This window comes from Hevea brasiliensis, chromosome 1 (genome assembly GCF_030052815.1).
Source record: "Hevea brasiliensis isolate MT/VB/25A 57/8 chromosome 1, ASM3005281v1, whole genome shotgun sequence".
In the NCBI taxonomy this organism is placed as follows: domain Eukaryota; kingdom Viridiplantae; phylum Streptophyta; class Magnoliopsida; order Malpighiales; family Euphorbiaceae; genus Hevea; species Hevea brasiliensis.
Window position 1 is genome coordinate 118,966,714 of NC_079493.1, and position 21,074 is coordinate 118,987,787.

General features: G+C 32.8%; 2 protein-coding genes and 1 long non-coding RNA gene across 3 annotated transcripts; all 3 read right to left on the bottom strand.

The window, feature by feature from the left end:
* Nucleotides 1–241: 241 nt before the first annotated feature.
* On the bottom strand, nucleotides 242–2,823 carry LOC110646970 (uncharacterized). Its single transcript, XR_002493264.2, has 2 exons — nucleotides 2,389–2,823; nucleotides 242–506 (listed from the first exon to the last, which is right to left on the bottom strand). It is a non-coding gene; the product is annotated as an uncharacterized LOC110646970 (long non-coding RNA).
* A 2,868-nt stretch (nucleotides 2,824–5,691) lies between these two features.
* LOC110646960 (transcription initiation factor TFIID subunit 15b) lies at nucleotides 5,692–7,147 on the bottom strand. Its single transcript, XM_021800584.2, has 4 exons — nucleotides 6,989–7,147; nucleotides 6,521–6,884; nucleotides 6,030–6,141; nucleotides 5,692–5,944 (listed from the first exon to the last, which is right to left on the bottom strand). The coding sequence occupies exons 2-3, from the start codon at nucleotides 6,877–6,879 to the stop codon at nucleotides 6,051–6,053; spliced, it is 450 nt and encodes a 149-aa protein (XP_021656276.1). The 5' UTR covers nucleotides 6,880–6,884; nucleotides 6,989–7,147; the 3' UTR covers nucleotides 5,692–5,944; nucleotides 6,030–6,050.
* Nucleotides 7,148–10,565: 3,418 nt separating this feature from the next.
* On the bottom strand, nucleotides 10,566–20,746 carry LOC110646963 (uncharacterized). Its single transcript, XM_058149174.1, has 11 exons — nucleotides 20,487–20,746; nucleotides 17,405–17,531; nucleotides 16,921–17,007; nucleotides 16,567–16,652; nucleotides 16,263–16,478; nucleotides 12,736–12,920; nucleotides 12,330–12,488; nucleotides 12,146–12,226; nucleotides 11,992–12,046; nucleotides 11,173–11,411; nucleotides 10,566–10,958 (listed from the first exon to the last, which is right to left on the bottom strand). Exons 1-10 carry the CDS (start codon nucleotides 20,595–20,597, stop codon nucleotides 11,205–11,207), a joined length of 1,314 nt encoding a protein of 437 aa, XP_058005157.1. The 5' UTR covers nucleotides 20,598–20,746; the 3' UTR covers nucleotides 10,566–10,958; nucleotides 11,173–11,204.
* Nucleotides 20,747–21,074: the final 328 nt, after the last annotated feature.

Consider the following 21,074-nt stretch of genomic DNA (forward strand, 5'->3'; position numbering starts at 1 on the left):
AATATTATTATAATTTTATATAAGAAAATTTAAGATATATCACTTATGTATAAAAAAAAAATAGTAATTATCTTAGTTTTAAGAATTTAATTGTATTAACAAAATATTTGAGTTGGCCATTTAGAGGTGATAAGCGCGCTTTACTTGTTTGTCATTGAAGAGAAAATTGTACTTCATATTACTACACTCCTATTCAAATAACTATTCAAATAATAAAGTATCACATCCAACGACTCCATAATATGGAAAGATATGATTACGAATATTATTTTTGTCCACCAAAACTTTGAAACAACGCCATGGAAGAGTGTACAATTACCATAGGTATCAATGAAAGCACTTACACTCTGTTTCCAATATTGTTTCGTATAAAACAGTAAGACCTGCATATTGTAGTTGTCTCCTATCTATCCATGTCTTTATGTCATTCCGTTGCCTTAGACTCCCAACTCTTGCTCTGCCAAAATCCAACTTTGAAAGTTTAAGATTTGAAGCTCCCAAGCTGCCTGTAAAAAACAAAAAGCAAAATAACTAATGCATGTGAAAATCTTTCATGATGTGTGTGGGACAGGGGGATTACTAAATATTATTTCAACTCCTTGTGGATAGAAAAGAGAAATACAATTTATTAATAACAAGATAACAAAACATCTTCTCATCTAAATCTAAACTCTACTATAGTATTACATTCATTTAATTTTTCTTACTCATCCAGAAATTATGCAACTGTCTAACTTAAAAATATTCTCCAATGTTTGTCTGAAAGCACTGCATTTCCCTGGCTTCAATGCAAATAGCTATGATCCATCATAGGCAATGCATTTTCCTTCAGTTGAAGCTTGGTTAGAAAGCAAGAAACACAGAGGCAACACAAACACACAAACATGAAGCCAGAGAAAAACCTACGTGCCACTTAAACATGAAGCCATAGAAAAACCTATGTGTCACTTATATAGAATTTACTTCAACTTTGTACTAGAAATAAGAATATATGTACCTAACAATTTCTATTAAGTTATAAGCCAAAAGCTATACATACAACAAGTTAATGGTCTACAAGACATTCAAACACAAGAGCGTCCAGCTGGAAGACAATAGATGAGAAACTACTATGGACAAAGATAATTTTAGCATAGAGAGAATTTAGTCAAACTTCTGGTCTGAACTTCTTTTTCCCCTTTCCCTTGGCACTCAAATTTACTCATATATGCAAGCCACTTCCAAAACTTAATTCAAACCAACCAATATCCCAAGAACACTCTATTCAAAAACCCTTTTGTACATATCCTCAGGTTATTAAGCCTTTACACTATTCCATTCCACATCCTCTTGGCACCCAGCATTTTAATCCTAGGTGTAAATTGCGCCCTTGAAACAATCTTAAAAAATTTTCAGTTTTTCTTTTTCTACTTTTATTCTACCTATCCTGATAATGATGCAAATCCATCATTTATTCTGCATCATTCTCAAACATATTTCTTATATACCAGCTAATACCACCTAACACTTGGCTCCAAAAAAGTACAAGCACTCTCAAAGCATGTAGGCCCATTCCTAATGCAGTATCTGAATAATCCACCACCTTCCAATGAATACCACATCTCCCCACCAGTGAAGACAATAAGCAGTGGCATTCTTTAAATAAATTAAACATGGGAAACAGTGCAAGAAGATGCTGGATGGTTAATGTAGCTTGGTCGACTACTTGAAATAATTAATAGCTGTGGAAAGAATTAAATTGTCAAAATAAATTAGTGTCTGAAATAGCAGACTCTGAAGGAAGCTGCAGTTAACATTGAACCACCACATAATTCATTTCATGCTGAATTGCATTGAGCTAAGATGAAAATTACGATGATGATATTTGGGCAATTTTCTAAGTTTAGGTGATGAATATGGGTAGTGCATTACAGGGTTTGCCATTATAGCTAAAAGTCGATCATGACAAAGGCAAGCCAAACATGGCCAAACAATCATATTCATAAACTAGATTACTTTATAAACTAAAGTATCTTAATTCCTCAGTCAAGTGCTGAATGATCCAATTCTACATCAAATTACATATGAAAACATGCACTTTTCATAGAACTATTCAAGCAGAATCCCTCCTCTCTTTTTTTTTATCAAAATTTGAGGTTTCCCAGTGATTGTATCAAAAAGGAAGGAGGGGAAAAAAATGCAATTAGCAACCTATGTTTCCAAATTCCAACCAACTACCTACAATCAAATTCAAAACAGAAAATGCAGAAATCGTTGAAACCGATAAGCATGTTGTATTAAAATGCAAGATTAACAAATTCAATCAAATACCATATTCACAACACAAATTAAAATCAAATATCAATGGCATATCGTATCATCTAATGCAAATGGGAGAGAGAAACTCACAGTAAGCCATAGAAACCTCTGAAGCGTTGGGAACCTGAGAATCTAGACAAGTATTGAAGAGTCCGGAACAAAGAAAACCCAGTTGAAATCCAATCTTAAATATCCACGAGGCATATAGACTCGCGAGGATAAGTTAGTATGGGGCTATAGGGTAACCTCAAACATTAGAATTGTGCAATTTAGCCCATAAAAGAGCAGGAAAGAGCAGACAGATACACAGAAACAGAGAGAAACTCGTAAACGCCGGAAGACACAGGAGAGAGGGAGCCACCCAACGCTAGAACTGACAGCTGGTGTGGTGTATCGGATTGGCTTGGCTCCCCATTTTTGTATTTCTATTTCTTTAAAATCCTATTTTCAATTTTTTTTTTTAAATTGACTTCATGCACAATTTTATTGACATTATTTTTTAATATTTAATTTCTTATTGCTTAAAATTTTACGATTTTAAACTTTACTGATATTAAGAAATTAAAATTTATAAATTTATTGATATTAGTTAATGAGTATGAAAGTGTAAAATTTTAAACTTTAAAGTGTTTATAATGTAAAAATAATAATAATAATTATTATTATTATTTTCAAATTTTTACAATTTAAAAAAATAAGCATATAATTACAAAACACCCATATAAAATAATATATGAGAATTTTTATATCCAGTGATAATTATATATATAGGATCCAAAAGACTCTCTTACTCTACATATATAATTTAAAAAAATTACGAATATGTTTTAATTTAATAATGTTTAAATTATTTTTAAATTGTAAAAGTTTTTAACCAAAGTTAAATAAAAGAAAATTAATAGCAATTGGCAATTTAGTGAACTTTTCTATCGGCAATGAAATGCAAAAATAATAAAATTATATTACATTTACGTCTGTCACTGATCTTTGCCCACTGTTACCAACAAGATGCTTCATGGTTTCTCCCCTTTGTGGGTTCTCCCTTGGCTTTGTGCTTAGTACTAGTGAATCTGTTCAAACCACAGGTGTTTTTGTGGCTTAAGGCATATGATTTTGGTGTGACTGCCATGTACAACCTCCACTTCGACCTTCAGTATGGTTTTATCTCCCCCTAGTGAAGGATAGTTGACAGCGTAACAACTGTGTGTTTTGCCGGGTTTTGCGTTTGGGTGGCTTGCGCACTTCAGCTAGGGTTTCTGATGGCCATGGGCTTAGGTTCTAGGGTGATTCTGGTTAGCTAGGTTTCTTGTATTAGGGCCTACGAACTTTTTTAGATTTAGGCCTGAGAGCCTTTTCTTGATGTGGGTTGTAAGCCCCAATTATGAACTCCTTATATCCTTCACTATATATATATATAAATTCAAAGGATACTGCAATATTTGACAGAAGCCTGCCTGGCTTTGGTCCAGTGGCAAGGGCACGATGTACCTGAGGGCCACGTCTGCAGTTCGATCTCTCCTCCCTCATGTACCTATCGACAAAAAAAAAAAAAAAGAAGAAAAAATCTTTGACAGAGTAAAAATGATAAACTAAAGTTACGTTTGGTATAGATTCTGGAAAAGAGAGGAGCTGTTGTGGTCTCCTCAGACTGCTTAGATTTCACGAGTAAATAAAAAGTTAAATTTACATTGGATCTCACTTCAATGGCTCCATGTATCATTTTGAGGAGAAGTTTGGTTTCAAATTCAGATTCGAACTATACTAATATGCCTTGAATGATTCACATCTCACGTTAGGTGTTGGGTATCGTATAATATAATAGAATTAAATATTTTATTAAATTTTAATAAAAAATTTAATTAGTATTAATTCAAAACTTAACTTGTGATATTATAAAAAAAAAAGATCGAAATTCATCTGAAAAAATAAATTTTCTAATTTGTCCGTTTGCTACATTTTTCACATTGTATAAGATATATATATATATATATATATATATATATATATATATATATATAGAAAATTTTTATAAAGAAAAGGGTATTTAGGATTTGAATTTCTGATTTATGTGTTAATTTAATGAATTTAAACTTAATTCTTGATTTATTGTGTTAAGAGACTGGTAGAAAATTGAATATGGCAAGCCAAAAACACCCACCAAGGCTAAAGGTTATTTTTTTAAAAAAAATGAACTTTAAGTGGAAAGATTTGCCTTTCTTTACAACAAGGGCAATTCTCAAAGGGAATAATAAGTAATGTTATATGTGCTTTTCATTGGATAATGTACTAAAAGAAGCACTAAGTCTTCACTGCATGCTACTACCACAACGCATTGGGCCCTGACTGAAAGGTCATGCATGGAAAGGGCTAATTAAATAGAGAGAAATGGATGTACTTGACTACCACCATCAAACCCAACAAAATATTAAATATACATAAAAGCTAGCTTAAAAGGAAGACAAGAATCTATTGCTTAAAGCCTAATATATTACCTTATTATTCCTAGAGGAGACATCCATGATTGCCTAGCTGCTTTTGGAGATGCACAATAGGTCAATGGAGGGAATCCAATGTTTTCTTTATATATTTATGCCATTCAATTAATAATTTAGCAATTAATTAGCATGCATGAAGCAAGAAATTAAAATTTAGAAATTCTTTATATTTTGATATAAATATTTTTTTTTTTGAATTTTTACAAGAATTTTATTATTGAAAGTTATAACCTAAAGTTATATGAATAGTATTCCGTTCTTAATAATCTTTGAAATGAATTCTTTTACTTAGATTGATTCATCATGAACCTAAAATATAAGATATATAGCGAGATTTACCTATTAAATGTATGATTGTTTGTGCTTTAAATTCATAATGGACACAATCTAAATAAGAATTTCTTGATTTAAAATGTTTTAATAAAATATCTTATTAGATTTACCAGATTCAAGATTACTATTAAATATATGAATTTTGTATTTTACATATTTATATTTTGAGTTTATAATAAATCTGATCTAGGTAAAAATTTTCTAAAAATGCTTTAATGAAATATCTTATTAGATTTATCAGTTGTAAGATTTTCTAGAATTCCACTACCAAAACAACTACTTTTTCTTTTATTTGGTGAAGTCCATGATCAATCCTCTAATTTTTTTGTTTTTGCTATTCAATCCTTAATCAAATTAAAGGTCTGTCTCATTACATAAATTAAATTATTAAATTTGATATTCTGAGTACTAATTAATTTCATTACAAAAAAGTAAACACACTTGTGGAGGAGAGGGAGGGAGAGATCTTTATATATGAAGTTGATAACAATCATTTCAAACAATGAAAAGAAGAGGAGAATCATCTTCTTTTGAGAAAACCATGCACAATACAATAAATAAAGTCTTTAAAAACAAAAGGGAAATTGGGTAGTAGATTTCTTCCCCACATGGCTACAAAAGGATATAGTAGATCAAAAGCACCACAAGTACATTGATATACTTCTTTTGGGAAGCCTCACAAAATGCCAAAGGGGTCATATATATAGCTTAAAGGCATATCAACATGGGTTTTAAACCATGTTTACATCTCAAGAACCCTAACACCCAAAACAAAATATTCTTTAATTAATATTGTCTTGTCTCGCTTGCTGCAACACCTGCAAGTAATTAAAGAAATTTAAATTATGGTAAGTCTAGTATATAAGGATCCTAATTAAGTTGAGTGATAAATATAATCCATACCCATTAAAGGAGGAAACATGTCTAGTATGAAGTTCTGTTGCTAAGATCTCTAGGGGCATTGCATTTGAAACACTCCATTCTGCTTGCAAAGTTGTGTTCATTGCATCCCCACCTGTCCACATGAATTGTGCAGCAGAGGGTTATTATAAATTTTACTGCACAAACACTCCAAGAAAGAGATTCTGAAAGTGTCTCTCACATGCAAAAGTAGTCAAAACTAGAGTTCGATACTTGGTAGAGCTTTTAGCACTTATTGTAGATGGGAAATTCTTGACTAAATTCGGTCTGTTATGGACCCAAAGAAAATATGCATAATGGGATCACATATTTGTGTCCGGACTGTAAATTTTTTCTATATAGTATCTTTTATGAAGGAAAGTGGCTATACAGCCAAAAGGAAAAGTTACTGTTGCATTAAAGCTGGCAATTGCAATTGCACTAGCAGGCATAGGTTGGTGGTAATTGATTCGCAGAAGAAAAAATTTAGATACCTGGTGCAGATCCAATCGCCAGATTTCCAACCAGAACGATTGCTGCCACTGCCAATGCCTCTAGAGCGAGGAATGTCAGAGTCGAAGCCACCACCAGAATCATCTTTGTACACACCACATTTGAAGCAACTTGAGCGGCTTGCAAAGTTGTGGGCTCCACAGTTGCCGGCAGTGCAGTACCAATCCCCGGGACGAACATCTGACCCCGTGAATCCAAATGATGACCCACCTGAAGATCTCCCACCAAAACCTCCAAGGTCACCTCCAGACCTTGAGTCCCCACAGCGCTGGCACGACTCACGTCTCTGAAAGTTCAGGTGCTGGCATGACCTGCAGTTCCAGTCTCCTGGCCTACTCATACTCTCTGCACATACACATAATCATTAGCAGGTAACTAGTAACTACAAAATATGTATCAAATATGAAAATCACATCAAACTTAATGTGGGAATGTAGAGGGATGCAAACCTTTGAAGTAGAAAGACTGAAAGGGATTCAGAAAGAGTTGAAGGTGATGAAGCCAAGAATAGAAAAATCAAGAAAATGGTGGTGAGCGAATGTGTTAGATACGAGGGGTACTTATATACATGGTTAGATCAGAGAAAAAGGGAATAAATGGAGGGCCAAGTCATGTAACTTTTTCGTTTTCTTCACCTTGCAAATCTTGATAAACGGGAATCAATCAAACAAAATCTAAAGTAGGAAAAAGAGATAAAGAAAAAAATTCCAGCCAAAGACTGGGATTTTTTAGAAATTTTGAACAGATTACTTTGGCCATTGATATATTCTTTTAGGGTTTCTTGACGTGAAAATTGAGAAATAATGCTGATATGTATACAACTGCTCACAGTCCTTTTAAAAGTAATGTATTATCATTGAATTATTATATTAGTTAAATCTTAATTAATATTGTTGGTTAAATTAATTCAATCCCATTTTGCTACCATTTGTGGGATGTGAGTTTTCCATTGAGTTCATAGTAAGGTAAAATTAACAGCTCTATTAGTTTAAATATTCCCTTTTGGCCATTAGGAGACTAAACAAAAATTAAAGAAGTAGCAAGATCTATTCATGTTTTAGCAACGTGCTTTAAGCTAAATCAACTTTTATTTCTTAGCAGAATATATAAGAGTAGTTAAATCACCCAATCACTCAACTTATGAAAAATTTCATAAAAGTTATTAAATTTTAATTTTTTTTCATAAAATTTACTATATTTCAATTTAATTTTATAAAAATTATTATGATCAGAAATTAAAGATTTTCAAGTTAATATACTAACCTGTCGAGTATTTTATAAATAAAACTACATACTTATTGGTGGAGAAGAGACCAAAAAAGGAGGATTCAACGGCAAGTAGTAGCTAGATGCATTTTATGCATTTTATTTTCTTTTTTTTTTTTAAGAAACTAATAAAATGAGATGATTTTATTTGTAAAATATTTAATAAATTAGTAAGTTAACTTGAAAACTCTTGATTTTAAAAAACAGCGACTTTTATGAAATTAAATTAAAATTAAAAGAATTTTATAAAAGAAATTAAAATTTAATAATTTTTAAGAAAATAATAAGAAGTTGAGTGACCAGGTGTGATATATATCCACATATATATAATCATAATATTTCAATTTTTTAATTGAAATACTAGTTTAATTTTTCATGCATAAAATAAATTCTTGTGCCATTGCCATTGCCTTCAAGTGCACTCATCATATACTAATTTTTATATCATTCATTCACTGAATGAGATGAGCTCTATAATAAGGTAATTAAGTATTTTCCTTCCTGTAACTTCAGTCTCAATATTTCAATGAAATCTGAACCCACCTGATGAGTAGACCTCGCCTGTGTCATTGCTAATATGTCTACAATGAAAAATTGGAAATTATTATTCAAAATACTTTGTGTGGTGATAAATAAATAGAGTTGTAGTAATTATATGGAAAATGAACAAAATATATGTAAAAAAAATTATGTAATAAAATTTATTATAAATAACAAAATGGATGATTATTAATGTCAAATCATGAAATTCCACGCACATGCAGAAGAGAGAGTTGCCAGTCAAAACTGAAGTTATAAGTAGCAGCAAAGATGAGCTTTTGATGGTCGCATTCAGTCCAAAACAATTGATGAACCCACATAAAGCAAACAGGAGATATTGTCAGCCTATAACCACAACACTCTTCCCATTCCTAAATTCTAATCAATCAACTCACCTACAACCCCTGCCCAGAAAGGTCCTTTGACCATACAATCTGGGTCCCCCAAATCACTACCAGGCCAGCATGCAAGGACCTTCAAGTAATGATGAAACAAATAATAAAATATATAATTATAATAAATCAATATGTTTATTAACGTTGATCATATATTTAATGTAATTAACATCGAGAATATTTTTAACATATTAATATTTTTTTTATTAATATAGCAAAGATACTATAAACTCCTTTGGAATGAGAAATTAACCCATGCTATGTAATGAATAATTCTGACAAAAGAACTCAAGGCAGGTCCACCCCTTAGCTCCATTATTACAAGAGGAGGAGCAGCCAGTAGTGTCTCTGTCAACATAATGCATATACTTTGAGAATCAGCAAAGTGAAATAAAGCAAATGCAAATGCATGGGTAAAATTGTTGTTACTTTACATATTTGAATATTCCCTTTTTTTTTTTATTCCACTTTGGTTCCCCTTCAATTCAATCCAATGACAGAATGCATTTTACTTTTGCTTCTTCTTAACTCTTATCAAATACAGCCTCTTTTATAACCTGAATTATTCTAGTTGTATAAAAATACAAGAAATATCTCCTTTTTAATTCTTTCCACTCTCTATACTGTTTGTAACTTGTACTTTAATTTTCAGAGGAAAAGAAAAGGAGTCGAGTTTCCACAATGAATTTTTCTTTGGATGAACCAAAGCCATAGACTATGGATGGAGGAATCTCTGAAATACAAATGGAATGCATGGCGTCTTTCTTTTCCAGCTAGTACGGAGAGAGATAATGGATTTGGAATATATAGAACAGCAAAGAAAAACAAGAAAAAGAAAAGGTAAAAAAAAAAAAAGGAAAAGAAAGAAAGACAAAGGCAAAGGGTGAGTTTCAATAAAGATAGTTGAAGCTGGAAATGATGGAATAACAAGTCTTCGAGGTTTCATTTTGACCAACTTTTTCTTTATTTTCCTTTTCTGCGGCTGCTATTCCAACTCTCTCTCTCTCTCTCTCTCTCAAAGCCCTTTAATATCTCTCTCTTTCTCTCTCCCAAAAACAACATATATAAACATGAAGGTGTAAGAATAGATCTGGCCTCCATTCTCTTGGAGAAGGGTAAAGGAGAGAAGAGGCAAACTGTAAAGAAGGGCAAAGAGAGCAAAGACAAGCGGTGCTAATTCGATTCTCTCCTTGGGAATCACACCCATGCATGACCACGACCAACTTAATATTATGCCTTTTTTTTTTTTCTTGACACCCACCAAACTCCTCTCTCTACTTTCCTTTGTGCTATTGTGTGCGCCTGTTTTGTCCAACGGAAAAAAGAATACTACTTTCACTTTATTTCTTTGCTCCCATTTACCCTCCAATTATTGCTTTTGTTCCTTAGCCAATGAGATTCTGATGGTAATTTTTACGTTGGTAAATTAATGGCAGTTTTCAAGGATTCTATCATGAGATAAGATATTGGAGTCCAATATATTAGTACTTTCCTAATAATGTATTGATCCTCAATCCTACTTCTTTTCTATTCATTCCCTTTGATCACTAAATTTGCATGAAACAGAAGAAGATAATAATAATAATAACAATACTATGCAAATCAACATGTTTAATAAAATTTTCTTCTAAGTCCTATATTCTGTCATATCAACAGTTCTAAATAAGTGTACAGAGAAATTTGCTTTTATATACTTCCAGGAAAATAACCAAAAGTTCAGTAATTTCACATTATACTCATGCAATTGTTCATTCATATATGCATAACTGCTTTAGTGCTTTTCCAACAGTATATAGAATGGTATAAAATTAATGGCTTGAAACAATTGAAACTCAAACCTGGTGCCAACGATTTTTTTTTTTTTTTTGGAAAATAATGCACAGCATTTCATTAATAATACAAGGCTACAAGCAAGGGGATGCCCCCTATGGAAAACATTATGAACTGACCAAGGAAAAAAGTCAAATATAGAATCCCATGCTCTATAAAAGCTCACAAAGTAAAGCCAAGTACTGTTAGCCCAGAAGGAAATATATACATCCTACATTATACTTGAGCCAATTGCAGATCCTCTAGCTCCTCCAAAAATCCTCCTCTCGAAAGATGTCATAAATGCTAAGAGACTCATCCGATACTACAATTAACTCTGCCAACCATGGATACCAAGAGTCAACCAAGTTACAAAAGATTCTCTGGCAGACTCCGAGACAATTTGAACCTAGAGAAGATCCAAATTAAGAAAGAAAGCAACAATCAGATTCTCAGAAAGCACAAGTATCAGGGGGTCATTACAATTTGAGGTTGCAAAGATGCACAACATATTTAGTATCTGACTTTGGAATGGTCTTTGAACCACACCAAACTCCATAACATATAAATAGCTAATAGTGAAAAGAAGAGGGGCAAAAATTGCAACATCCAGACAAACTTACGAACTGCAAAAGAGGTTTAACTTGTTGTTCTGTTAAGACCCTGTTCTGGTTCGGCTACCAGGACTAGAAACAGTCCTCACACTAAGAGATTCAGATGAACTATGCAAGTCCCGCTGACTGGATGAAGCACTTCCTCGGAGACCATGAGATGGAACATGGCGGGGAGATCTGGAAGATGGCTCACTCCCTCTAAAAGTTTCAGTCTCCAACATCTTGGCTTCATCAATCAGCATTGATAACTGTTTCAGAGTAAACAGCCCAATTAGATAATAATAATAATAATAATAATAATAATAATAATAATAATAATAATTTAGATCAGATTAATGACAAACAACAGGATGTCATACTACATTTGTTATTAGGGGCTTAGAAACTACATGTCAAAGGTAAATAAAGTTTGCCAAAATGCAATTGCAGCATTGGAACTTACATTTTTTAAGATATAAAAGTTTCACAATTAGGTACAAGTGGCTCTAAAACAGAATATCGTATCTATCCAAATTCTGAAGGAATGAAAAATTTTAAGCCAGAATATCATATTTATCCCAATTCCTAAGGAACGAAAACTTTAAAGCCAATGCTCAATTCTGTTCAGAAAGTAGGATCCTGGAATGAGAACTCCAGAAAAAACTCTACATTAAGCATTTTTGGGTGAGGAGGCAGCTCTTAAGGCCTCAAACATGTACCCACTTAGTTGCAAACCAAAGAATTAACTTCTGCACCAGAGCCCTTCAAAAGCGAGGAAAAAAAAAAGGCTATGCTAATCACAAGTCTTCCTCACTGTCTATCAAATACACATTTACTTTTGTTCTATACCCGAATTTCATTCTCTCTCAAGCGATCTTGGAGTGCATTTATAGCAGGACTTAAACTGCACATGTTTCAAAAGAAGAAAGTAAGAATAAACTGAAAATAAACTGATGGGAAAAGAGAGGGAAAAAAACTTGGAATATGATGCACTGTTTCTAACCAATATTCGATCAATTTGCACATGGAAGCTTGATAAGTTGCTGTGTGATGTATGAAGGTAAGGGGGTGTACTTTTCCATCCCTATGAAAAATTATAGCAATTAGAAGTCAATAAACAAGAAAATTAAATCCACAAAAATGGAAATAAATGTCAAAGGTAAGTGAAAGCATATCATCAGAATAACCTCAAATTTTGCAAGATAGCTTGGTTATATGCTCCCCGCTCCTCTTCATATAATACACGTTGCAAATCCGTGAATGACGTTAGAGGTGAATCTAGCTTAAGAAGAGACCATGTTGGCAAAACATGAAGAGGAATTTCTTTTCTGATGTATTCTGCACCACTGTTGGCAAATAGAAAGGATAGCAAATATAAATGACCATTACCAAAAGCATAAATATACAAAATCATGATTGCTAAACAAAACTTTATAAAATAAAGAAGAATGAAGAACAAGAACCTTCTCAAACAACAGATAATAGAAAGTTTACCACAAGAAAAGCATAGGATGATAGCAGATTGTAAACTCCACTCAAAAGAAGAATGTTAGGGAACCAGGTGACCAAGAACACATTCAAGTATTAATATACCTCATTTCCAAATTTGAGCGGTGCATAGCTTCTTGCATACTTTCTGACATATCCATGGGGTCGATATCAACAAATGTGTTGTCTGAATTGGCAGTGTGGTAGTTGCCTCCTATTCTCTCTCTCCCAACATAGTTGGCATCAGCATTTGCAAAGAAATCCCCCAAGTCCAAAGATTTTACCCCACCCTGTCAACCATATATCGAACAATTAAAGAAGGTATCATCCTATGAAATAAGCACGCACATAAAAGGAAACCATGATGTATCATCGTAAGACCTAAAGCACAACAGTAAGACAGTATAATTTGTGTTGATAGTCAAAAGCTATAATCTAAAATGATAATACAAGTACCCAAGAGATCCCTCTAAGGAAATAATAATTGAGTTCAGACAGAATCATATCAAGTAGGTTACCATCAGTAGCCTAATGCAAAGTAACTCTAAACTAATAAGAGATTATTAAGTTAATGCATTCCACATTAAGATTTCCCTACTCCTTTCTCTCTCTCTCTCCCCCCCCCCCCCCCCCTCCCTTCTTTGTTTCTTTATTTATTCTTTTTTCCTTTTCTCTTTGTTAGTATTCTATAAATAAAATCAGGCCTACCAACTACCAACTGATAGACATCACAATATAGAAAATAAACCTGTTTCTATCATTCACCTTTGGGGTGAGCAGACAACAGTTTTAACCACAAAACCGAACTGAACTGATCTTATTTGGTTTTGGTTTAAGATTTTAGAGAAGTTCAGTTTTCGGTTCGGTTTTTAAACCAAAAAAATAATTAAAAAAAAAACAACCGAAATCGGGCCAAGCCTCTGCATTAAGCCCAGGCTTCTGTCCATTTTCATAGCCCAGGTCAGAACCCAGGTTTATTTAAACCTTTCCCCACCCAGTTCCCATTCCAGAAGAACTCTTGCTCAGTTGCTCTCTCCTCTCTATCCATCGCCCCCTCACTCCCAACCCAAGCCACACCCCTCCTCTCTGCCACAACACCTCCCCCTCAATCTTCTTCTTCTTCTTATTCTTCTTCTTCTTCATTTCTGGTAGGAATGACCATCGCCAATCTGTGGCTCTTTAACAGCTGTTTGCGTGAATGACTCTGCCGATCTGTGGTAGGAATCTGTGGTTCTGTTCCTGCAAATTGTGGTACCAACAATTGTGTCTCACCATATGAAGACCCAGATGCCGATGCATCGGCTTGAACAGGCATGCTCAGATGCATGCATCAGCTCTCATGCTCTCATGCTCAGATGCATCGGCTTGAACAGGCATTAAGTTTATTTGACTTAGGGTTTGCTTGATTGTGAAATTTTTAGAGTTTGGATAACATATAAGCATTTGTAAAAAGGCTGGTTCTTTTTTTTTTTTTATCTGTAAATAAATTCTTTTTCTAGTTGTTTCTTTTTCTTGATCTGGTTGGTATTGAGATTTTGAGGTCAACAGTGTTGTTTTTACGTTTCTGTATACTTTATTGCATGTTGTTGATGCCTGATGATGGGATTTGATTTTTGGCCTTGGGCATGTTAATTTGGATTTTGGACACTTTCATTTGGCTTCGGTAAACCAATAAGCAAACCAAAAATTTTCAGTTCCATTTGATTTGATTTCTTTTACTTTGGTTCAGTTTGATCTCTAATAACATGTAAATCGATTCTTCAGTTAGTCCGGTTTAGCTCAGAACTGAACTAACCAATTGCACACCACCATTCACCTTTATGAGGTACATGAATTTCTAATGCTTACTAGAACAATTCAAACTTCTATTTTACAGAACCAAAAATGTAATAAAAAGGCAACACAAAATTTATAGACTAACTCACTAGATCCCACACTATGCATGGACTAGGGGTGCAAATTCGGGTTGGTGGCTGTTGGTGGGTCATGTTTGTGTTGATATGACACGAATACAAACACGATTAAGGTAGACACGAACATGACACAATTTCGAAAATCTAAACACGAACATAATCCTTTTATTATACGGGTTACACAATCCAACATGTTTAATATTAAATCATGTAAGGTTAATTCGACAGAACACGACTCATATAAGACAATTTGAAAGACATGGTCGACTTATTTAACATGATTTGACACAATCCAACGTAACTCATTTGACACATTTTGACATGATTCAACATTTTGTTAATCTCTATAAAATAATATATTAAATGAAATTTACATAATTTTAATCATGCACAACTTAATGATATATAAAACTATAAAATCTAACACAAAACAAGCAAGTGATAATTTAATATTTAGCTAATCAACATTTTAACTAAAAAATTAAAAAATAAATAATTATAAAAAAATTATATTTTTTAACTTATCATATATATTCGCAAAATTAAATTAATTTTAATAAAGTAAAAAAAATCAATTATTGTAAAGTAACAAAATTCTAATATATTAAATAATTAGACTTATATTTACTAATTTTATTTTCTAATAGTGACATATGTGAGTTAGCAAGTTAAACAAAATGGGTTGATGGGTCGTGGATAGACACGAGACACAACACGATTAATGGCGCGTCATAAACGGGTCAACAAGATTTCAACATAAATACAAATAAGTTCAAGCCGAACTCTCTATTTTTGTCTCGTGTTCACAGATCGTGTCTAAATTTGCCACCCTAGCATAGACCACTAACTCTCTCTCTTGTTCCTCTCTCCCAAGTCCCAATTGGGGAGATCAACGAGGCAATGAGACTCATTTGTATTACTCTATGCAAAAGGGTCAAGCATGGCAACTCCAGTTAGTATGCTAGATATCAAATTAAAATAAAAATTATAAAAAATTCCCTATAGCATTCTATTTTATGTGAAACACACAAGCTAAGTCTTCATTTGAATAGAAGCCCAAGTGTCAATCTAAATATCATTTTCTAATTATTGCAGTTGTCACTCACAAAATTGTTTCAATTGTGTGATGCATAATTTGTCAACTTGATCTAGTTGTACCTTTGAAGCTTTCTTCTACACATGAACAAACAGAGATAAATGACAATACATGTAATTTTCTAAGCATATTGAAGCAAATTAGACTCAATCCTAGACCTAGATATTTCCATAGAATAGAAAATGTATTAATATTCATTAGTGAAATCCCATGCAAACTATAACAGCATAAGAGACAGAGCAGCCATGGCTCTTTTACTTTTGGAGAGGAGAAGGGAGGTTATATTTAAACTTAAAACAGATGAATAGATAAAGGAAAGTAATCATGGTCCTGCTCCCGCATAACAGTAAGAGGACCTATCATGAAAATGAGTCCCAATACTAGTGCCTATCATTGCATGCATGCATGTTTTATTTCTTTAAAACTGCAATAGCAAAGGCCTACAAAATCCCTGATCTCATTTAGGCATAAATTTTTATTTTACTGCCACAAAAAGACCTCTGACAAAATCAAGTCATGAAACGGAATATGGCGATCAACGGAGGCACAAGTATGTGTCTAGCAAGAGGTGATTAAACTCAGGAAACCACAACAACAATAATAAACTGATGTGTGACCAATACCTTACTTGATCCTGCAGTTGTTCTTGAATCACCAGTGTCTTGCTCTGGGTTCTCTACTCTTGCAGATCCAGATCTTGCTGATGTATTTTCTGAGGAACTTAATGATGACTCAACATCTATGTAACTTCTATTCACAGGTGATACAGAAATTGGTCTTGATATGTTATTTTGCTTTCCATCTGACGACTGGAAAGCAATGACTTGGATTCTTCCAACCTGACATTAACCAGAGGAAGTTCCACATTGGCCATGATGAAAACATTATCAGGACAATGTCACTAAATATAATTCATCTAATACAGACCTTATTTACATCTTCACTGAAACATGAAAATATCAGCCCGATAAAGCCAGGATCTAGAAGTTGATACATTGCCTGCGTTCGCACATCTGCAGAAGAAAGATGTTGGGACAGGAGATGTTTCAAATTTCTAGCAACCATTATTAATTATAACAAATCTAACATTAAAAAAAAAAAAAACTAATACTCAACAACAATATCACAGAATTGGTTTTATCGAAAATGAACTATAAATTATCTTTATCACAAAGAGATGAAAGTGCATAGAAAGAAAAGAAAAAAAAAAAAAAATTGTCAGAATAACAGCACTAAAATGTTCAAGTTTTTCACACAACTTATCAGACTCCAAAAACTTACCTACATGAGAAGGTAAAACTGTAATATGAGGATGTGAATGGTACCATCCTATCACCCTTGTTGTCCGTCCTGTTGATGTGGTCATTCTGTGTCATATAGTTAAGCAAACAACATAACCAACAACTTTTAACATGCCTATGCACATTGCATCATGCGAGAAATGTGATCCATCATGCAAACATTTTTATTTTTTCTGTTTGTTTCATTATGCAACCAAAAGATCAAATATGAGGCGTATCAGCAAAAAATTAGTAGACAACTGTGTAAAAAACAAATCCTCCAGTTTACAAGAAATTCAAGTAATTTCTCCTAGGATAGCAAACTAAAATGCTAAGGCCAAAAATGAAGTTGTTCAAAACAGAGAACACCCCAAACCACCCCCCCCCCCCCCAAAAAAAATAAATAAATAAATAAATAAATCGCACACACAATTTATAAAAGAAAAGGCTGTAGAAAAAAAATACACAAGGAAGAATTAAGGATATCTCAGCCTGAGCTGATGCAGCAGCCAACTGTTCTGGATTTGTCTCTACACGATCCTTTCGCCGATCAGATCTTGACTGAGGTGAAGCTCCCCAGATTAGTGCAGTTACACCCCCATTTTTAGAGTACTGATATTTCCAACATAAGAACCAAAACCATCATAATATGGAATTAGAATTCTCCATTCCAATAAGTGCGCTCTTACATACTTGGAGAACCAAGGAACAAACACATTTCCTAAAATACAAAATTCTCAGCTACAGCCAAACAAGAAGATGAAGGGGAGAGAAAGGACTTGAAGAACCATATTCAAGAACTATGTTATGTTATATGCAAAGATAGAGCTGCTGAATTGTACATAAGAGATCACAAGATGAGTGCCACACCCCCATAATATACATGCATGTATACTACTATGCAGGTTAATTAAAGCATATTTGAAGGTTTATGCGTTTTTTTTTTTAATTTGAATAAATATGCCAAAGTATTGAAAGTAGATCACCACTAGACTATTTAACAAAATACATCATAAAACGGTGTGATTCCATGGCTCTTCAGGAAGGCTTCAAGTAAACAAAACTTTATTCCCTACAAGACAGAAACTTTTACATGTGCTGATGTTTTGGATTTTCAGTCATACTTCAGGCTTTCAAAGAAAAAAGTGTCAGCATATTGAGTTCAATGTATTCTAAAAGAATTACCTGGCATGTGAGAATGATAATGACAAATTAGGAACACAAGCTATACAATCAACAATAGCATCAATAGCCTAACTTTTTTCTTTAGTTTTGCTAAAGCTACTTGGAGATGCATTGTTCAGTACAAAGTTTCACATCTCCTATATCTTTACAAGCCAGAACCAAGCAGCTTAATAAGACTATAAATTCACGCCAAGGGAAAAAATTAAAAAAAAAAAAAAAGGTGAAGCAAACTGATATCCCACATGCAATCCTCCTCTCCCTTTAGACTTTAGGATACCTCAGTATGAACATTACTTTTGACAAAAAACAAAACCAAGATTCGAGCACAATCATCATGAAATGCTGTAATCTTTGGAAAACAATAAGGATGTCAGCCACCCAAAACATAATTGGATCCACAAACTTCATCAGTTCACATAATTGAGCTAATCCTAAAGATAAATAGAAATGAATGTTAACACTCTGTTTGGTGAAATTAACGAGAGATGTAGAGTTCATTTAGAATGAATTCTAGTGTTTTGTTTGATATAACTTAAAATGCAGTATTATTATATGTTTTGTATAATTTTATAATTGCAATTCATTTATCTTTATTTCCCAAAATATCCTCAATAATAGAGAAATATATTTTCTCATTAAACATGAAACTGGATAATACTTATTGTCACTATATAATTTAGAACTAAGTTATTCTTATTTTTAAAATATACTTAATGTAACAATTTTTTTTTTGGTATGCACAAATTATGTTTAACATTTAATTTCAAAATATTTATTTCAAATGTTGTGTATGTGAGAGACAGGTAGGAGGGAGAGAGTGTGAATGTGTGTGTGTGTGTGTGAGAGAGAGAGAGAGAGAGAGAGAGAGAGACATGGGCATTTTACTCCAAAAAATGTTATTGCCTTAATTTTGTGTAATTCATTTGAAATTCCACCAATTTTGATGAAATTTGGTTTTAGCTATAACCAATTCCATACATAGAAAATATGGAATTCAATTGAATTCTACAATATTTTGTGGAATTCATTTGAACCAAACATAGGTGTATCAGGTTTGTTCAATTCAGCTAGTCACATGACAAAAAAAATGCTCTAATTCTTCCTTGAATTGCAGAAGCACACAACCACAAAATTGGAAAAAGTATATCATATATTAGAACAGAAAAATAGTACAGTTGGCCATCTGTTTGGAATTGGAGCAACCTTTATCTTCTCTTATATAGGTCGTCACTTTTGAAAGGTTTTAGCATCTAAACTATAAAAAGCAGAGTAGCGGACTCCATATTAATCCCAACTTTCAGGCAATGAATACGAACTCAAGTAACTCATAGACCGCTTGATGCATTAACAAAATCTCATGGGGAAAAAAAAAAAAGAAACAACATACAGGTTAACCTAAGCATTTTCCTGTTCCATCTGACAACAAAATCTAGACTTTTACAGCCTCATTGAGATAGCAAGATCCTGTCACCTATATCAAAATCACAACTTAACAAGAATTTGAAAAAATCACTTCACAAACAAAACCAAATGCATAAAAACAAAACTTTTCAATTGCATGAAAGCAAAGTTCACAAAAGATTAGCAAAATTAAGAAATAAGATTACATGACAGCAAAGTTCACAAAAGATTAGCAAAATTAAGAAATAAGATTACTCACCACAAATGCTCATAAATTCCATAATTAATAATTTATAGTGTAAAGCTTAATGTTAAAGCAGGAACATTATCAACAGTCAAATTCAACACAAGTCTACATAAAGAGAACAGAACCACAATAACCCAATTTAAAAACAAAAATTGTTACAGAGTCTAGAAGTAAACTTTTAACAATTGCTGGAAAATGGCCCAAAATTCCTATTCAATAAAAGTCTTCAATGAAATAAAAAAATAACTGGAATTCCAATTCAAAACACATAGAATCAAAAGGTAACACCAAACAGATGCAAAATCCAAAAGCTAAGAGTTGGAAAATGGGAATCAAATGTTTATCAGGATTCAGGATTTCAACCACCTATTTAAACCAGAAAGCCAGAGACCATAAAACCCAATCAATTTCAATTCCATTTCGACAAGAAGCATAGGATTAACACAAAATAAAAACGCTCAAAACTAGTTATAGATATGAATACAGAACTAAAAACGCTTCAAAATTGAAAAAGAGGTAATCAAATTTTGCCCTACCCATTTGAACTAACAACCCATAAGCCCACAAAAACTTCAAGATTTCCACTTTACTTCCAATTGCAACCACAACACATTCAAAAACAGTATAAATAAATAAAAATTTTAGAAAAGAAAGCCCTCGATTCATAAAAAATAAGAACAAAGATTAGAACTTGGTGATTCAAATTGAATAAACGAATATAAAACGAATTAAACCTCAATATCACCAAGAAGAAGGCCCATAATCTCCTCAGTCTCTGTAGACAATGCATGGGTGAGGCACGTTAACCAGACATCATCAGACATTTTAACGCTTGTTAGAGACATATTGAAAATCCGATAAGCCTGAGATTTCCGAAGAGATCTTTGAGCTTTCTCTTTTATCTGCGTGGGTTTTGGAGAAGAGTCCTGACTCTGAACTCCTGAGCGATGGATCTCAAATCAAAGGGTCTCTGCAGAGTTAATAGGGTGCAGTTGATTGTAGTTTGAGGTCGTACTAGTATTCAATCCTGTCCTTTGGATTTTGCTGATGGGAGTTCTTACCATGAATTTGGCTTTTTACAAAATAAATTATTTTATTAATATTTATCATGATTGGCAGACATCAATGAAAATCAACCCAACCAATCAAAATTTATTTTTAATATTTAAATTTATTTTAAATTCCATCAAAATTTATATTAAATTATTTAAATACTCATTTAATTTTATATTTTTAATTAATAATCTAAATAAAATAAATTTTATATTAATAATTTATTTTAAAATTTTAATAATTTTATAAAAATATTTAACTTCTATTAT